Source organism: Musa acuminata, chromosome BXJ2-11, assembly GCF_036884655.1.
Source record: "Musa acuminata AAA Group cultivar baxijiao chromosome BXJ2-11, Cavendish_Baxijiao_AAA, whole genome shotgun sequence".
NCBI classification, from domain to species: Eukaryota; Viridiplantae; Streptophyta; class Magnoliopsida; order Zingiberales; family Musaceae; genus Musa; species Musa acuminata.
The window spans coordinates 10,347,805-10,367,500 of NC_088348.1; the positions used below are offsets into that span (position 1 = coordinate 10,347,805).

A 19,696-nucleotide genomic window follows, 5' to 3' on the forward strand; every position below is an offset into this window, starting at 1 on the left:
TTTTCGTGAAAATGTAATATTTGGCTATTATTTATTGATTTATTCTTCTTCTTAAAAGAAACCGAAAACGGAAGCCATGTCATAAGAAAAAAAAAAAAAAAAGAAAGAAGAAAATGGTTATTAAACCTCCGCGAGTTTCTCTTTGCACGAATTATACTTATTTGGGATCTCCTCACCACTCCAACCCCCAGAATTTCGGCTGCCAATTAATAAACTGCCGTGCCTCCCTCCGATGGCGGACGGAGGAGGAGGAGGAGGAGGAGGAGGAGGAGATGAGCCTGAGGAGCTCAGCGACAAGCAGAAGGCAGAGATCGCCAAATGGTTCCTCGCCAATGCCCCCGCCGGGGAGATCCAATACGTCGCCAAGGGTTCTGTCCTTTTTTTCCTTCTTTTGTAGTTTCCCTTTCTGTTTCGCCTGCGCTTCGTTTCCGTCGTTACGGCTCAGATCTGTATGCGGCTTTGCAGACGTGCGATCCATTCTCGGGGACGACAAAATCTACGAGATGGCCGCGGCGGAGGCCTTCCCCCTCCACAACAAGGCGCACTTGCTCGCCCTCGAGATGCCTGATCGAAGCGGTGACGTGAGTCTCCTCTGTTAATTCCTGCCTGTTTCTTGAGAATACCATCGAACACTTTGGTTTGGGTACGAACGGAACTTTGCCGATCAAATTAAGCCGTACTGTTTGGTAGTGAGGTTGTTTCTGTGTAAGAGAACCGAAGATACAAAAAGGAGGAGGTCCATAAGATGCATTATTTTGTTTTCTATAGCTTTTCGGGGAGTTAGATTACACAAACACCAATTGTGGAACGGTTTTGCATGTTGTTGTCACAACGGATATGGTCGGTGATGGTGTGACCATTAGTAACATTTTCCCATATCTACCTGATTTCCTTGACCTTATAATTGGGGTAGAGTTGTCGAGGTATTTGAACTAAGGTTCTTTCAATTGGTGGATTCCTTTGCTAATTTAAGTTGCTTTCCGCTGTTTTCTCTTTTTCTAGAACAGAAACTCGTAACTGCTTATAAAAACGTACTTTTGGTAAACGAATATTTTTTTTCATTATTTTCTGAAATTTGAGAAACAGAAAGTTTCTATTTTTTGAAGGTGTCGGCTAGATTAGTTTTACTCCTCTCATGGTCTTGAAAATCAATTGGGGAAGTAGAAACACATGCAGTGTGGTTGAGGAGTAATCAAAGGTTGCCATCTATTTAGTATGATGGGGTTATCATTTCAGGATAAGTGGAGAGCAAATGGAGGAGTCTGCTTATATTGTGTTTGAAAGAGCGGACGGATGGGATGGTGGAGACCCATGTTCTTATCATCTGATTAGTCCTTCCAAATTTGTGTGCCAGCCACCAAAATATTTCATGGAAATAAAAGTCAATGAGCCTCTTGAAATCATAGTTTGCTAGTCCTTCTCGTCTGCATTTTTCTGATTTGATCATGTGGATCATATAATATAGAAACAAAGTCTGACCACATGAACTTCTTTTATTAATTTCTTTCTACGTTCAACTTATTACAAATCTTTCAAACTTCCTTGTGGTGATTTGTATATAATAGCCCCCATTGTTAATCTACTATGAAAAGTACCCATTATCTATGCTTACAATTTAACAAGCAAGCATCCCAGAAATTTATGGTGATTCCACAAAGCCTTTCTTTTACCTTTAACAGTGATGAAATATCTGCACACCTACTCTTTTATTGTTACTTTAAATCTATTAAAAAGATGGATTATCAAAGAAATTTTTTATTGTTCATCAATATAGATACAATATTGTTCTTTCTTGGTGTTCACATCATCGCTGTTGCTCCCACCACTAGATGTCAATTTCCTCGACCACCATTACTATTGCCTTCTCCATCTGCTTCTTTTACCACAATTATTATATCTATTACCTTGTTCTCCAAGACCACTTGCATCCCAGCTACCCAACTCCTTTCCATGGCAGTTGGTTCCTTCACCACCCTCTCTGATGCCATGAGTGTCGCATTCCTCGATTTCCACCACTACGATTACCACCATGCCACTGTAACCAACTCCACCAGTCCTACAGCCTCCTCCATCATATCCTTTACTTTCAACACTTGGCCTCCTTAGCTGTATCTAATTTTTATGCCATCATGTCTAGGTCTTTGCCATTTCCTCCATATCACTTACCAAATCAACACCCCCCTTGTTGCCTTTGTTGATAGTTGTGGTAAATTTTTTGAATTGAGGAAGAGATGAGAACAATAGGTTAATTTTGTCATTCTACATGAAAAGTATAGTCATATCTTTTGGCTATTGCATTTATGAATTGTAGGCTTCATTGACATTAATAACATAGTGAATTATGTAAATCAAGTGTTATGTCCCACAATGTTAAGTACAAATTGAATACCCAAACTACTGACTTTCAGGTTTCACATGGATGCATTTCATTAGTATCTAGGATAGTCCACCTAATTAAAAAATTATGGTTGAAAATCAAAGTTGTTGTAGCACTCTTTGCCATATCTAACCCATTCTATCAAACTGAACTTTCTGATTGTTATTGTTGTTGTTTTTGTATCTACAAATGTAGCATAAATGTCCCTCATAATAGATTTTTTGTACTTTTAGGGGTCATTGTATTGAATATATTCTCATGTTAAATTACCAGAAAAAAAAGATTTCAGCTCTTCGGAACTTCAATAGGAACTTCAGCTATTTGTGCTAAAAACTTATCCATAAATTGTCCCCGCCCCCTTTTTTTTTTTTCGTTTGAAGTGCATAGAGGACACAATTGTCTGCTATCATGGATACCTAATTGTGAAAAGCAAACAAATCATAGGCAGTAATGCCCTGGAGGTTATAGAAAAAGTGATTTTATTTTCATGTATGCATGCTTGGTACTGTATAGAGAGCATAGTTTCATGTTTTTGATTTCAGTATGTTATTATGAAGGCATTACAAGGATTTCATCTAATTGAAAATCAACTTTATCATACTTCTGTGTCTATATTAAGGTCTGCCATACTGAAGTGTACTGCTCGTACCGGTCCGACATGTTATCGGTATGCGGACCTCCCGGTACCGCTACAGTGCTACAGTATAAAAAAAAAAAAGTTATTCGGTACACCAGGGTGTATCGCTCGGTACACCGGTACCATACCGTACCAAGCTCGGGTCGAAATGCCGGTACAGTATGGTACAGCGAACCTTGGTCTATATAATCCTTTGTGATAGTATTTCTAGTATGTTTGATTGAGAAGTTGGATTATTTTTTTCCAAAACTTCATTGGCACTATCTTTATATGCTTGAGCAATTAGTTGAGGAAATATGCATTAATGTCTGAATTTTGGTATTTGCATTTAGGTACTTATTACAACTTATGGAGAACTTGACAAAATCAATTATTTTGATCCCAGGACTGCTCAAGTTGCTACAGTGGATCATGTGAAACAAGTAATCTCATATCTTTATCATTTATTTTATGCTCCCATTTACATTGTAGATGAAGTTACCATGCTTTTGGAACAAAAATTTAGGCTAACCAAAAGTATATTTTAGTTTTACCTTTAAGTGTTTATTTAGGGTTGTTAAACATAAAGGATATATGTTAACCAACTGATACTTTCATAGACAAGGTTTTAATATCCTTCGTGAAAAGTTCTGATTATCTGTTGGAGTTGCCGATTCAGCTTTCAGCACATGGACTGTTGTAAAACACAATATGTTATGAATCAGAGTCAGACATCCAGCTTCAGAATACACTGGCAGATTTCTAGATCTGTTCACAGGATGTGGGAACATGGACATAATGATATGAAGAGACTTCAGAAAATTGAGCAAAATATCTTTTAAAAAGACCATATTTAGAAGCTGTAATCATGACCACACAAAGAAAACTGCATATTCACATCATATTGACGAAGAGCGTAAGCATAGCTACCAATATGATGAATTGGTAGGCCACAAATTTTCCCTGTACGGAGAAACAGACATTGTGATATAATCTACTCAGCTTGTTGTTCTGAACTGAATAAAGATTAATGTATTAAGAACCTTTGATAGCAAAAATCCGTAATACATTGACAAGGTTACACATATTTGATGCAAACACATATCCAAGTGTTTGATTCAGCAAGGAGACAAAATGAAGATCTGGGAACATAGGAGAAGAGTAGTTAACTGAATTATTGTGATATTTACACCATGTATTCGGTGATATCAATAAGAAATAAATTATTTTTCATAACATAGTACTTCAAGATTTTATAGAAGTCAACAGAAACTTATGGTAAATAATTAATGTAAATCCGATGCTCAATATTTTATGACAGCAACAGTAAGCCTAAAGTTGTATATCCACCTAATCAATAATCACAAGATCAGCAATCATTGGACATAAATTTTTCTAATTGAAGAAGTTGGCAGAATTTGCTTTACCTAACTCCCCTTTTTAATGATGGGGCATGGTGACTTCATATGTATAATTACAATATCCAAAGATGATCAGGTGGCTTATCATGCTATTGAGACATCCTGCTCAACAAAAGTTATTCTCCTAAATTTTCCTTCTATGATGATCTGATAGCAGACAATTATTGGTGATACAACCATTTGCAAGTGGCAATATTGGTGTTCATTTGTTAGATCTTTTCAATGTTGCACTAAACTAATGGATCAAAAAGTTATTTCTATAATGCTTTTATGCAGCTAATGGGTGGGCCTTGATGCATCAATTCTATTTCTTGGAGCTTGAACCTTGAGCATCATGGATTCAAATTGAAATAGCCTCTTTTTATGCATAATCCTAAACATGTCTGAGCATCTCAGACCTAATCATGAGAGAAATTATTAAAAAGATTCTCATTTAAGTGAGAGATGGTTCTAGCATGAGTAGGAAATGCAACAATGTATGTTTGTCTACTGGTGTATAATGTCAATGATAATTTTACCAATAATAGTTGTTTTTTTATGCTTACGAAAAATTTGATTCAAAGTTTTATTGTTACTTTACAAGTAAATCAAGTATTTTGTATCTTTTGTTAATTATTTTTATATTAAAATTGTATTAAATTTAGCTGGTGGAACAATGTTAAATAATCTGCTTATGCATTGATTATGACCATCAAGAGAAGATAGGAGTCCTTGAAGTTCAAAAATTCTGAACACATGCACTAAGAAATTAATTTGAATAGTATTATTTATAATGTATTCATTATGAACTTTTGTTCTGTTTATTGAATTGGTGTTCATTCTCATATTGTTTAACCAATCAATAAATTTAATTATTATCCCTGGTCCCGTGCATCAATTTGTTTTTTTTTGCATATTGATCTCTTACAGTCAGCTTTGATGAGGTAATCTTGTTTCATATCTGGCCTTGTCTGGATTATGGTATTAAAGAAATTTTACCACATTCTTTCTAGTTGTTTTTTATCATGGAATTCTAAAGTTAACTGATTACAATGTTGTATATTCTTTAGGTTTGTACAAATGTACGACCCGCCAATGATGATGAGCTCCCATCTCCATATATTGAAGATTTCCGGTACATTGTGGATTTTCTAGGAATGGCCTTTAGATCTTCAGTATAAGTGTCTAAATCTTTGTTGGGTCTAAAAACACCATAGTGGATTATTGTTTTCTTTTTTCTTAAATTGTTGTCCACTTGGCAAATAAACATGAGGATTTGTGGAGTAAGGTAATAAATAAACCTTCATCAGTTATCATATCATGTTATGTAAGTTACTTTAGCTATATGACTCGCATATTTCTTGTTAATAATTTGTTTATTTTAAATAATAATTTTCTGAAATTGCAAGCAGCTATATAATTTTCCTAATTTAAGAAAACAATCCTTGATGATTGTTGATTAGATTTTCCTAATCATAATTAGATGGGATTATGCCCTATTTGAGACCTTTTAATTATTTTTTAGAATTAAAATATAGAAATGTGATTGGATTAATTTCTTGATTAGAAAAAATAACACTCTTGATGGCTGTGACCATATCGTTATTGGAATCATGATTAGTCAGCTTCTGCCTATTTGAGATTTTTTTTAAATTTCTAGGGGTCATTTGATGTCATTATAGTTATAAGAATCTAGTGCTCCTGATAGATTTGTTTTCTTTTCCTGAGATTTTAGAAGGGATTTGAAATTGTTGGCCATGGGATCAATTTCATTGTATAGTACAGATAGGTGCGTAGGAATATTCTGGGTACCATAAGGGTCTTTTCGTCATGTGATTGGGAGGAGAGACCCACCTTTTCTCTTGTACACAGCTGATGGATTAAAAAGAGGGAAATTGTATTCTGTGTAAGAAACCTGTGATAAACCCATCCTTTTTTGAGAGTTCATCCTACTGCTAAACCCATCTTCGTTTGAACTAATCTTCTTCACTTTCATCTTTTCCTTCTGCTGTAAGTTGCACTTTATTGGGATTTGGTGATTTGCTGATGTGGAGATTTACATGACATGTTCATAAATGGATTAAATGTGCCTCTAAATATAGGTTTTCTAGGTTTTATGCACTAAGCAATATGTCGACGATGCATCTCTGAAACTCATATAGCTCTCTAGTTATCAACAAATGCAATTTTCATACTTCCGTGAAACTATTGAATGATTAGTTTTAGACTCAGCTCGCTGTTTAGATTTTTGCTTTCTGGTGATTGATCATTTTTAAAAATACGTTGATTGTTGCTTCTCTGAAGAATATGGAAGTCAATGATCAAAACAAATACCCACTAAGAAGCCTAAGAATTTCACGCATTTCATGAATTCAGCCGACATACTTTTTTTATTTAAGTATATATTTTTTAATATATTGTCTTGGTATTTTATGCAGGAGTACCCTTGATGCTGAACTCAGCAAATATGTTGGTGAAACTTATCCAAAGGGAGTGTGTGCAGTTTACTGTGTTAGTGGAAAAGATGCAGAAGGACCAGGAGCTGATTTTGAGTTTGTAGTGGTGATTTCTGCTGTGAAGCATAGCCCACAAAATTTCTGGTATGTGAATATACAGAAGTTCAATCAATTTTGTTCTAAAGTTGATGTGGTTTAATCCTTTCAGTTGTTCACCATTGATCTTGATTATATTGCATGATGATCTTTTATTTGCTAACTCTAGGGATGCAGTCAAATGCACAGTGCATAATCATGTCCAGTGATTTCAATAGGCGCTCGGGCGCTCGCCTAGGCGCTCGGGCGAGGCGAGGCGAGGCCCGAGCGCCTCGCTTCATGTCCAAGCGCCTCGCTTCAACGAGGCGCCGCCTAGGCGCTCGCCCGAGCCCAGGCGTCGGGCGCTTCGGGCGAGCGCCCGGGTTAAACCAGGCGATCGAACCAGTGTTTTACGTCTGGTTCAGTCTCCGGTGCTTTAGTTGGTTCAATCGAACCAACTAAATCACCGATAGGCTCCCTCTCACGATTTCCCCGACTTCCCCAACCCTAACACTCGCGATTTTGCCGTCGAGATTTCTTCTCCGTTGTCGTTGCTCTCTGCTGCCGCTGCCGCTGCCATTGTCGCTACTCGCCGCTGCCACAATCGTCGCTCATCGCTGTTGTTGTCGATCGCCGCTCGTAGCTCTCGCTCCCACTCCCGCTATCGCTCCCGCTCCCGCTCCCACTACCGCTGTCGTTGCCTTAGCAGCCTCGGTCTTCTCACACTCTTCTCACTATACTATTAACAGTATATTAACAATATACTGCTAACTGGATACTAATAATAGTATTTTTATTTATTAGATTAATAATATATTATTTTGATTTTAATACTATTAATTTTTATTTATTTAAAATTATTGTTAGATTTCAGAATAAATGGCAAGTGTACAGAGCAACTTAATAGATTTGATGTAAAATTTTATTGTTTTGATTTTTGATACTTTTTATTAATATGACATTGTGATTTTGTACTCGATTTTCTTAATTTAATAGCATATTTTTTATTTAAATAATTATATTAATTATATTATATATTTTTATATTTTAGCGCCTCACTTCGCTCGGGCGAGCTCCTAGGCGAGCGCCTAGCGCCTCGGGCGTTTTTGGACCTTGGCGCCTTTTGGTGCCTAGCACTTTTTAAATCACTGATCATGTCAAACATGACTTAGTTTGATAAAAAATTCTAAGATATTCCTTTTCAGTACCTTACCAAATTTTAGCTCCACAGATGTCATACAACTATAAAGTATGCCAGGCGTAGCATCCTATGAATCATGAATATGAGCGATCTACAATGATACAATAAAATGCTGTTGTGTTGACATAATGTATGATCAGTGTCTGCCATACCGAATCGTACCGCCCGGTATGGGCGGTACGTACCGGTCCGACAGGCCAGCGGTACGTGGACCGCCCAGTACCGGTCTGCATTGTAGCAGTGCTACAGTGCTCGGTGCACCTGGGTGTACCGCTCGGTACACCATACCGTACCGGTACCGAGCCCAGGTCGAAATACCGGTACGGTACGGTATTGCGAACCTTGTGTATGATAATAAAAATATTTTAGATCTGCATTATAGTAGATGAAAAAACTTGGTATTTATGTACTATTAGAATGTGTAGTTACATATCATAATATATAATATGTAATAAATAGTGTCTTTAACCTATTCATTAAAAAAAACAGAAATTAACACACTCCAAGTTAGAAGATGCTAATAACTTTTGGAAAACTGTCGGTTGAATCTTAATTTTTTTCATTTATAAAAATAAGTAACATCCGAAAGAACCCCAAAATTTTCTCAAGAAGTGTGCATGGAGTCTCTCCTAGGTATGGTTGTATTTTTAAATTATTCAAAAAACTGACGTGCGAAGTAACTGACATGTTTCTGAGAAGTACCCTGCAACTATGTTATCCTACACATATGTGACATGGATACAACTAATAGTTTGAAGGTCTAAAAGCATATCATAGACATATTGAACCATTCATAATCACGTCATCTTTAGGATGTTTAAGCACCCATTTATAGAAATTAATAAACATTGTTTTATTCTTTTTCCAGGATATGCACCAGAGGCAAACATGTCAAGTCTTGAATTAGATTACTGGTGACTGCAAAATTTTAAAAGTTAAAAATAGGAAATGAGTAGGCACAGAAACGGGTGTCATTTTTGAGGACTTTTTTTTGTTTACATCGCCATATTAATGGTTTGTTGGATTGCCATGGTATGCTGGTTTGTTCTGGGAGTACTAACGGTACAAAAGGACAACAATTAGATGACGTGTGTGTGTGTGTGTGAGAGAGAGAGAGATTGCAAGATTTCCTCCTCTTTGTCTTTTCTCCTTTTTGTAGTGTTCCCTGGGAGTAGACTCGGAGATTGTGTCCTAATCATGTGATTGAAAAGGTTGATTAGTTTGGTCAAGGCTTGTTCAGTTTGGCTTTGGGTCAAGAAATGTCAGGGTTAGAATGATTTTGGTTGAAACTTTTGTTTTTCAAAAGCAACCTGTTGTTTCAAAGGTTCAACTGAAGTAGGGCGGAATTTGTATACTTGAAATAGTCTAAATCCATGAATCAGAATTCCTTAATTAAATTCTAACATTCTACATCCATTTGGAGACAAGATTTTATGGATCTTTTGCAATCATAGACATGAAGATTTGGTATTTTTGTAATTGTCAATAGATATTTTTTGCCATTCAGCTTCAATCTCTGATACAGCAGTTAATTATAGAACTTCTTTTCGGTTCACTAAAGAAATAAAGAAAATTAAAATCTGTGGAAAGTAGTTTTACTACTTGAAAAAGGAAAATAGTTTGATTTGAATTTCTTTTGAAATTTCTTTTCTTAAGGGTTTTTAATGTGTGGTAAGAGGTTCTTGACCAGACTTATGGAATGTAATTTTTGACAAATCTAAGAGGAAAACTAAGGGTATGGTTAAAATGGATGAAAAGAAAATCCTGTAAGAAGTTTTAGGTATCTTGGATTTTTTTAAAAAAAATTAGGAAGCAATTGATAAAAATACTGTACATGGTAAAAGAGACAAGGTTAAAGTAGAGTATTATTAGTAATTATGTATGGATGTCATGCGGTTCTTCAGTTAAAAGAACAACTTTATGAGATAGCTAGACATGCTATATGAATTAGAGTGTTTGTCAGGTAGCAGATGTGTATATAAAATTTGTATATCAGGATGAGAATGTTGAGGTAGAAGAGGTTTACTAGCAACAACAAGGATAGAAATATGTTCATTTAAAATATAGGTGTATACTTGGTTAGGCAATGTGTCTTAATTTGAATTAGTGGTGAAAGATGAGGAAGAAAAAGACCTTAGATAACTTGAATAGAGACAATAAATAAAGATTTGATTGCTCTTACATTTAACTAGATATTACCCTACACAAATTATCATGGTGAGAGAAGATCCATTTGTATTTTTTGCTTTTAGTTTGTGAATAATTAGCTTGAATGTTTCTTTAGATGAACTGCAACAAAGAGCATAGTATGCTATAAGTTCCTCATTTTTCCTTGTTTCTTTAGCTAATCATCAGATTTCTTGGTTTAATTGCTTATTCATTGCTTTCACCGTTTGTTTCTCGCATCAATTTTCTAATATTGTTCAAATAATACATAATGTGCATAGTAAACACTTCAATGGGATTCAAACTCTTGACCTCTGGATTGTGCACACTACACCATAACCACTAGGTTGTCTTCTTAGAAGCCTCATATCAATGTTGTTTACTCTTATAGCATGTACAAGTTTTCTAGTTTTACAGTGCTACTTCGTTTGAAAGAACAATTTTGATCTTAGTAAGTTAATATACTTCTGCCTGCTCATATGTACTCTTGCTAGTGGAGTAATATCAGCATAGTTTGTAGGATCAGCCAATGCATTCAGTTTGAGATTTGTGGGGATGGATCCTGATTCCAGGCCCCATGAATTCAAAGGGATTAATCAGAAGTAAGGTGGAATTGACTAAATCCAGTCAACTTCAGATGATTTTGGAATTTGGCTGGTTCCTGATTTCTTCCATTTGATTTGTTGGATTCCGTTGCATGTTGATTCAAATGTTTACTGAGTGCGACCAATTATGGGGTTTTCTACTTCATTCAATTTGACCTAGTTTCGGCATGGTTATGATTGATTTGGACCAAAATCTGGTTAATTACAGCTAATCTATATTGATGCCTGTCAATGTTGGTGCTTTCCAACAAGTTTGAGTTTAATTTTAAAAAAAATTCAATACTACAATCCATATAGATATTTTTAGCCTATCCAAAGGCCAAATAGTAGATTTTCCATCTAAAGTTGATCCTATGAACCAAGGTTTTAAATGTTTGTCTGACGGATATATACTTACCAGTATTTATTGGTCTAGTCCAGCACTAGTATTGAAACATATAGGTTGATGTCGGTACAAATATCATTCATTTTTATTTTTATCATTTCATTCAATAATACTGTGTAGCACAAGGCAGTATCCTGATACCACTGGTCCAATAGTTTATTGAATCCAGTATCGGACAGACTTTTTAAACACTGCTATGAAATATGCCTATTAGAATATAACAGTAATGAACAAATGTCTTCTTGTGAATCTAAACTCATTGCACGACAGCCGCATTCCTTTTGGTTTCTGAAGTTTCCTCTGTAGTTCTGCAGCTTATGCTTAGATTTTGTTTAATATTTTTCCAACAAAACAGAGGAGTTGGCTTTATTTTGAGCCTTAATTTCAATTATGTTGCTTTTTCCAGCAATGGGATCTGGCAGTCAATTTGGAATATAGAATTCAAGGATGATCTGCAATTTGTGGAAATAAAAGGAAAGATACAGGTAAATAGGTCATCTTTGATAAAATAGAGGGTCAATTGTCATATCTTAGATGATGTTAATTATTGTTGATAATTGCTCCTAGTGTGTTGCTCTGCAGTATGTCTGACACTAATATCTCTGTCAGGTAGGAGCCCATTACTTTGAAGAAGGAAATGTCCAGTTGGATGCTAAACTTGAATGCAAGGACTCCACCATCTTCCAGGTGATTGTGAACAAACAGTTAACCCTGGTGATTAAGAATGAAAGTCGCTTATTGAAGTTCTTGAAGTTGCTGAGCTTTTGGTAGCCTTTATCTACTTATGCAGTAATATCAAATGATTATTTATATGGCAGCACAACGATAACTATTGGAAGGAAGAATGACAAACCTTTGCTTTTCTGGTTTCACAGATCCAAAATTTCTAGTTTTACATCTGCTTAAGTATATTCTTTTATATATCAAACTTCCCAAAATGCAGTTTCTTTTCTGTCTTTTTATTTCTTTTGTGTAAATTTTCTCTGCTCAACTTGGTATATTTTTCTACATTTGATACCTATCTTGTGTGTTGTAGCTCTGCTGCATTTTATAGATAGGGTACTGACGAAGCAATACATGATCTTTATATTTTTGGAACTATGAAATCTTTAAGGTGGCTCTGGGACCTTAATATTTGGACCAAGGGCTATGCTGCTCAGTATTTTCTCTGAGCCAAAACTGAGCAGAATTTGATCCATGCAATATGCCTCCTTATCTGGTGCTATTGTTATTTTGTTATGGAAAATTACATATCCAATAAGCTGACTGATGATCCAAGAAATGCTTGAAGATCATGTTCTCATATGCTAAAGATCAGTGACGCTCACACAAACTGTCATTTTCAGTCTCCTGAAGATAGTGCTGTCTCAATAACCAACATTGTTCGGCACCATGAGACTGAATATCTGGCATCCCTTGAGGTCATCCTCTCTCCTATCTCATTGTTTCTTATTTTGAATAACTAAAGAAAGAGTGTTAACTTTCTCTGTATGCAGGCATCATATGTGAATTTACCTGACACCACTTTCAAGGTAACTTCTATTTTTCTAGATCTTTCAGCATACATGAGGTTGCATAATTTCATAGTTTGCATAGTGTATATATGATTATGTTGACCTTTGGTTAGGTAAATTATATCACCATCTTAGTGATACTGGAAATTTTTGAAATTGATCTCTGCCATCTGAAGTATCCCAATACAATGAACCATAAATTTTGGACGTTATTTGCAATATCCATTAGGTCATCTAAATTATTGAAATAAATTATAATATCATTACAGTTTTTAACCACCTTTTATATGGTTTAAACTTTAATGTACCTATAATCTCATGTTTTTATGAAGGGGATTACTTTAAAGGGTGAAATATCAAACCTTAAGAGGTTTCATCATTGGTTTGAATATGTCAGAGTTCATAGATATCTGAATTTAGACGAACTTTCTACAAATAGCAGTATAAATATAACTATATAAATATATGTATGGAATGCTTAATCATGTATATGTTTTAGATTCTTAATGTCAATTAGAATATTAAATGATTGAAATCAAATTTCTTACATTTTTGTTGAAGAATTCTAGAAGTGCCTCATCCATTGCTGGCATTTAAAATTTGGTTTTGTTACTAGTAAGTTAATCTCCATGTGCAGGAAAATAGTGTGCATGGCTTCCATCATGAAAAACTAATCTGTATCCTTTCTGCTGATCATTAATGATGCTGTTGATAAAGCATCGTTCTTGTTTGTTAAATGGTGGGGTTACTTGTTTGCTGAATATGAATATCACATCATATATGTCTAGAAGAGATCCTAATGCTGTTTTTCATGTCGATCATTTCTCTTCTATTCTAATCATTGCTGCTGGTGCCAAAAGAAATACCTGTTTTCTCCATTTCCTTCATCTTTAGTAATTCTAAAATTTATCAATTATAGTCTGCCAACATCAATGATTTCTTTTTATGCTTTCATGTAGGATCTTAGAAGGAAACTTCCAGTTACTCGTACGTTATTCCCATGGCAGAATACTATGCAATTCAGCCTTACTAGAGATATAACAAAAGAAATGGGGATTGGAAAGTGAAGGTGCACACAGTGATGAGATGGCAATCTTTTATTTCCATTCAAACTCCAGAGTTCATTATATTGAAGTTCTGATTTTTTTTTCTTATTTTATTTCTCCAGATACAATAGTTGTAAAGAGAGACTTGCTTTTGTCACAGCTTGGCATATGTCCATCCATGTTTCACAAATATGTACAACTTTCTGTATTCTCCATGTACTCCTTCACTTGTATATTGCACAATGTTTGGAAAGAAATCATGTCTTCTGCAATTTTGTTGTCTTGGTTTAGCGATGTCATCTAGAAGTTCAGTGTTAAACTGATTCCGGAGGGTGGCGGGCGAGATCGGACAACCTCAACTGTGCTCTACAATCTTCCACTGTTATTATGCTTGATTTTGTCCTCGAACAAAAACTATATGTATCAGCTTTACACAGCCTATATTATCATGGTAGATGATATCCAGAACCATGCCATAGAACTCATTTTTGACCATGTCAGAATGCTAATTGAGTACAACAGCTATGCTGCAGACATTTCATTTTGCTGTATGTATGAAGACATCACTGCTTGCACTAGAACTAGAAATTTCTTTGAAGTTGCAGTTCCTCCTTTAAAACAGTTTTATGATCATGTAGTTTCTATGGCATTGAACGTAACGTACTCTTGGTGATGGCTTGCAACAAAAATAGTTGCCCACATTGAATGAACTCCTCAGAACTCATCTTGATAGGTCTTTTGCTGACAGACTTTGCCATTAGGGGGTTGCACAACTACAGTTTTAGAACAAATTGAAGACATCAAACCTAAAATTTGTGATAGAACTTATAGAAGTTATAGGTGACCTGGATCATCCTGATTATGATAACCAAAAAGGTTCCAAAAATAAATGTTATTTAATAACCAGGATGTGCTTTAATAGTCTGATTTAAAAACCTGACGTCAGAGTTAGCATCAATGGATCTCGAGGATCCTTTTGCTTGTAGTGGATTAGGCTGTCTATCAGCATGTTGTAATGAGTTCTTTTGGATTGTAGCAAAAAGATCATAGGTATAATTTAGTTCAGTTTTTAAGTATAACTTGATTAATTTCTATTTAATCAACCCAAACTTCTACCGATATAATTTAGTTCAGTATAATTTGATCAATTTTTATTAAATCAACCCAAGCTTCTATAGAACTATTAGGACATGCTTTTATCATTTCCCATCATATCATACAGGACTCCTTACGTTACCAATCATTGTTTCATACATGTTGGATGCCACCATGGCCCAATCATACCTTAGTTAAATGATGCGTTGCAACGAATCTTAACCTGTAGCAACATAACAAGGATGAACATAAACAGAGGATGCAGCTCGCGTGTGCCATAGCAGTAGTGGAGTGGAGGGTCGAAGCTGTCTTATTGGCTGATTCAACTGCGAACCTGGAGAGCGAAGGTGAAGTAATGCATACCGCAGCAGTCCCTGCGGGGCCCGCCAGGGGAATCGATGCCGACATGCCACCTCACCCCGCGACTGTGGACGCCATTCGATGCGGGGTCCCACGCGATACGGACCAACGGAGAGCGACTGCCTCCAATCGTCGACGGGCAGCTCGTCGCGTGGTGAAATCTCGAAAATGCCCCCAAAAATTTTCCGAATTCCCTCTTTGTAGTCATGGGAACTCAGAAGGGATCGTTTATACGAATGACCCCGAAAAGAATGAATATGTCATCGTCTCTCTGTCAGAGAAGTATATGCAAAATGCTAAAGCATGTTGAGACATTTATCTATCATTAAATGATTGAGTTCAGACACCAAATAAACTATCTCTTACTTGCTTTCATGTCATCAACGTAGCTCATTAAAACGAAAAGGTCGCAGCAAGAAAATTAATACACATCGATGTACATATAATAATACTAGACCCTCTGAGTGACACCGAGGGCACTATGGTAATTTGGTCACGCCTCCGCCATCTACCGCTTCTAGTCGTCGGTGTCATCATCCCCGCCGAAGATGGAGAAGCGGTAGTAGAGGAGGAAGAGGATGAGCAGCAGGAGGAGCGCGACGCCGACGGGGGAGCCCCCGACACGGTGGATGGAGTCGGGGGAGCCGGCGGCGAATATGTCCGAGAGGATGGTGATAGAAATAATAGAAGATAAAAATAAATATTGAATGAAGCTTTATTGAATAGTTGAAGATGCTTCAATACATTAACATGTTCCCTCTCATATTTATATAAATTAGAAGGAAGGATTTCCCTGATTTCCCTAACAGAATAGAAAAATTTCCTAACCGCAAAGAATTGTTTACAAACGAGAGGCTTCATGAGTAAGATAAGTGTAGATCGCTGCTGCTGTTGCTGTGATGGCACAGGCGTTCCCTTCATTCTCCTTAAGTCTGCCGAATGTTGGCAAATCAGCGAAAACTACCGCGGTGAGGAAGATGAGGATTGACCACGGAGCCTCTTAGGAATGCAACGGCATTGGTCGCTGGCCGAAGGGTGAAGCTTCACTTTTCTCAGCGACGTTGGTCGCTGGCCGAAGGCAAGAGTGAAGCTTCGCTTTTCTCAATGACGTTGGTCATGGTTTGGCCGAAGGCAAGAGTGAAGCTTCGCTTTTCTCAATGACGTTGGTCATGGTTGCGATTACGACGGCTGCGACGGTAGAGAAGAAATCTACAGCAATGTTGCAGTGATGCTATTATAGCAAAGGAGGAAATTGCAATAGAGGAGGAAGCTGTAGCAGAAGAGGAAGTTGTTGTAGCAGAAGAGGAAGGAAAATAGCTACAACGAGGAAGAAAGGTGGGGCAGTGTTGATGAGCGCAGCACTAGAGATGCCGTAGCGGAAGGGAACAGACGTTGGCGCAGAGTGGCAATGGAGAAGATTGGCAGCGAGAAGAGAGCTTGCTCTAGGCAAGCGGCTCTGATACCATGATAGAAATAATAGAAGATAAAAATAAATATTGAATGAAGCTTTATTGAATAGTTGAACATGATTCAATACATTAACATGTTCCCTCTCCTATTTATATAAATTAGAAGGAAGGATTTCCCAGATTTCCCAGATTTCCCTAACAGAATAGAAAAATTTCCTCGTATAGTTAGTAAAATCTTATTTCTATCAGATGGCGCCACGGTCCGACGAGAGGAAGCGGATCACCAGAACGAGGAGGACGGGGAGGAGCAGCAACCCCGCGGGGCTCAGCATGTCGGAGATGGCCCCTGTTATGGCTTCCCCACCCCCGCCGACGAGGAACGGCGCCGCCACCACCACCCCCACCACCACCGCCAGCAGAACACCATGTGGTGGACCTCCCTGCCCCTCCTGATCCAACATCAGTGCGCCTCTCTTTCTCTGTTCTCTTCTCCTCCCTTTCCTGCACGGATCAACACATTTATGCAGTGAAGTCGGTCATGGACGACACGGTAGTGATTTGGGCGGTGGCAGATTAGGGGTTTGATTTCTTGCTTGGGAAGGGGAAAGAGGGAGTTGGGAAAGAGGGGAGAAGGTGTTGTGATTTGGACATCGGTAGTAGCGAAAGTGCGGGTGTCCATGTGACGATCACATGACAACAGGGACGCGTGTGTCACGGCGATTGGACGTGGCCAATCCCGGCTAATTTAGATTTTGTCTCTCCTCCTTGGTTGCACGTGACTAGAACGTGCATGCCGCTTTGGTAGGGTTGACCCAACTAATTAGTAACGTAAGAAAATTGGAATATAAAGAGAATTATAGAATTTATATCACGTAAATTTATCCAAATATGTGTCGAAGTGATTTAGATTTGGATTGGGACATTCCTGAGGAAACTTATGAGAATAACCTTAAGTATATTTTAATTATGGTAGGATAGATCATACGGTAAATCAATATTACGAGACAACATCATTCCTTAATTGAGAAGTGTCTAGATAATCAAGTCTTTATGTAGATAGTATTCCTACGTTATTCTCAATAATCAGGATATCATCCATATATAACACCAAGAAGATGATAGCGGTCCCACTTACCTTCCTGCACAAGGCTCATCTTCGTTTTTAACAAAGTCATAAGATCTGATTGCCTTATCAAATATTATATTCCAACTTCAAAAAGTTTGCTTTAGTTCATAAATGGACCTAAGCAACCTTCACACCTTATTTGGGAAGTCCTTGGACATGAATCCCTCAGGTTATATAATATATATCTTATTCTCGAGGTTGTCATTGAGGAATGCGATTTGCAAGTCCATATGTCAAATCTCATAATCATAGTATGTTGAATCTTAGATTTTGATGATGAAATTAATTGGTGAATTATTTGACCTAATCTATGTATTTAGATAAGTGTACAGGATTAACTACGATAGCAGTAAGGCTTAAAGCAAATGATGGACCAGAGTCAAAGATTCGGATGATGTACCGGAAGTGTGTTAGGAGCTCGCCAAGAGTTCGTTGGAAGTTCGCCAGAGGCTCGTCGGAAGATTGCTGAGAGCTCGTCGAAAGATCACTGAGAGTTCGTCGGAAGATTGCCGAGAGTTCGTTGGGATTTCGCCGGAAGCTCATCGGAAGTTTCGCCGAGAAGTTCGCCGAAGGTTCGTTGAAAAAAAATCGATATATCGGACTAATTGCTTGTCTTAATCGTAGTTAGAATATTAGTTGAGTTAGGATCGAGAGGTAATCCTACTAACTCGGTCAGGTGCCAATTGGGGCCTTAACAGGGCTGAATTGGGCCAGATTGAATAACCCATTCAGCACCTGAAATCATAGCTTATGGTGGCACCGCCTGGTAGACCCGGTCTCCCAGGTGTTCTTAGCGGTGGTACTTTAGGTAGTTAAAGTTGCTAGCAGTGGTACCGCCCCTGTCAAGCGGTGGTATTGCTAGAGCTCGGTCTTCGAGCTCTATTAAGCGGTGGTATCGTCCAAACTGGGCAGTGGTATCGCCCAGTATTAGGTGTCAGGCGGTGGTACCGTCAGTATCCAAAAAATCGGGATGAGATACTTTTTGGCTCCAATTTTGAAGCCATTGGGGCTTATAAATACCCCACATTTTTCTACATAAAAGGACACCAAAGTATTGGCATAATCTTAAGTTTTTGAAGTGTTAAAGTGTTGTAAAAGTGCTAGAGTACTCCTCCCTTTCTAAGTGTTGAGATCATTCAAGAGAGGTGTGAGACTTGTAAGGGTTATCTCCTAAACCTGTGAAAAGGAGAAAGCGTTGTAAAGAGGTGGTTGATCTTCGCCTATTGAAGGAAGACCATTAGTGGATGCCGGTGACCTCGATGGAGGAGGAATCAGAAGTGGATGTAGGTCGCAACGATCGAATCACTCTAAATTCTGGTTTGCTTTTCTATTTGTGCAATTTACATTACTGCAAACTTCTTTAACCTTCTCTTTGCACTCTTACGAAAGCTTTCAAGTCTAGTTTCTTTCCAAAACAGATTGAATCGAAATGAATATTTTTTGGAATCAACGCTTTTTTAGTGCCGCTCTTGATCCTAACAATTGGTATCAGAGCTCGGTCACTCTCATTTGGTTTGAAACCCAAGAGAGATGGCATTTTTCAGCAAACAAGAGGGTCATTCAATCACACGTCCGCCCATGTTCAATGGAATGGATTACACCTATTGGAAGACTAGAATGATGATTATTCTAATTTCAATGGATTTTGAGTTATGAAATCTTATAGAAAATGGTTTTTAAAAGTCTTCTCTTCCGATGAGCGATTGGAATGAGTTGGAGAAGAAGACTTTAGCTTTAAATGCCAAGGATATGAATGCATTGTTTTGTGCTTTGGATAAAAACGAGTTCAATCGAGTGTCCATTTGTGAAACGACTTTTGATATTTGACACACACTCGAAATTGCTAGTTATAGATGCCCAGCAAG

The 19,696-nt window shown here is 37.4% G+C and overlaps 1 protein-coding gene across 1 annotated transcript; it reads left to right on the plus strand.

The window, feature by feature from the left end:
* The first annotated feature begins 156 nt into the window (after positions 1 to 156).
* On the plus strand, positions 157 to 14,113 carry LOC135628005 (F-actin-capping protein subunit alpha-like). Its single transcript, XM_065134522.1, has 10 exons — positions 157 to 368; positions 466 to 581; positions 3,347 to 3,436; positions 5,464 to 5,528; positions 6,832 to 6,993; positions 11,688 to 11,766; positions 11,891 to 11,968; positions 12,628 to 12,702; positions 12,778 to 12,813; positions 13,755 to 14,113. Exons 1-10 carry the CDS (start codon positions 233 to 235, stop codon positions 13,860 to 13,862), a joined length of 945 nt encoding a protein of 314 aa, XP_064990594.1. The 5' UTR covers positions 157 to 232; the 3' UTR covers positions 13,863 to 14,113.
* Positions 14,114 to 19,696: the final 5,583 nt, after the last annotated feature.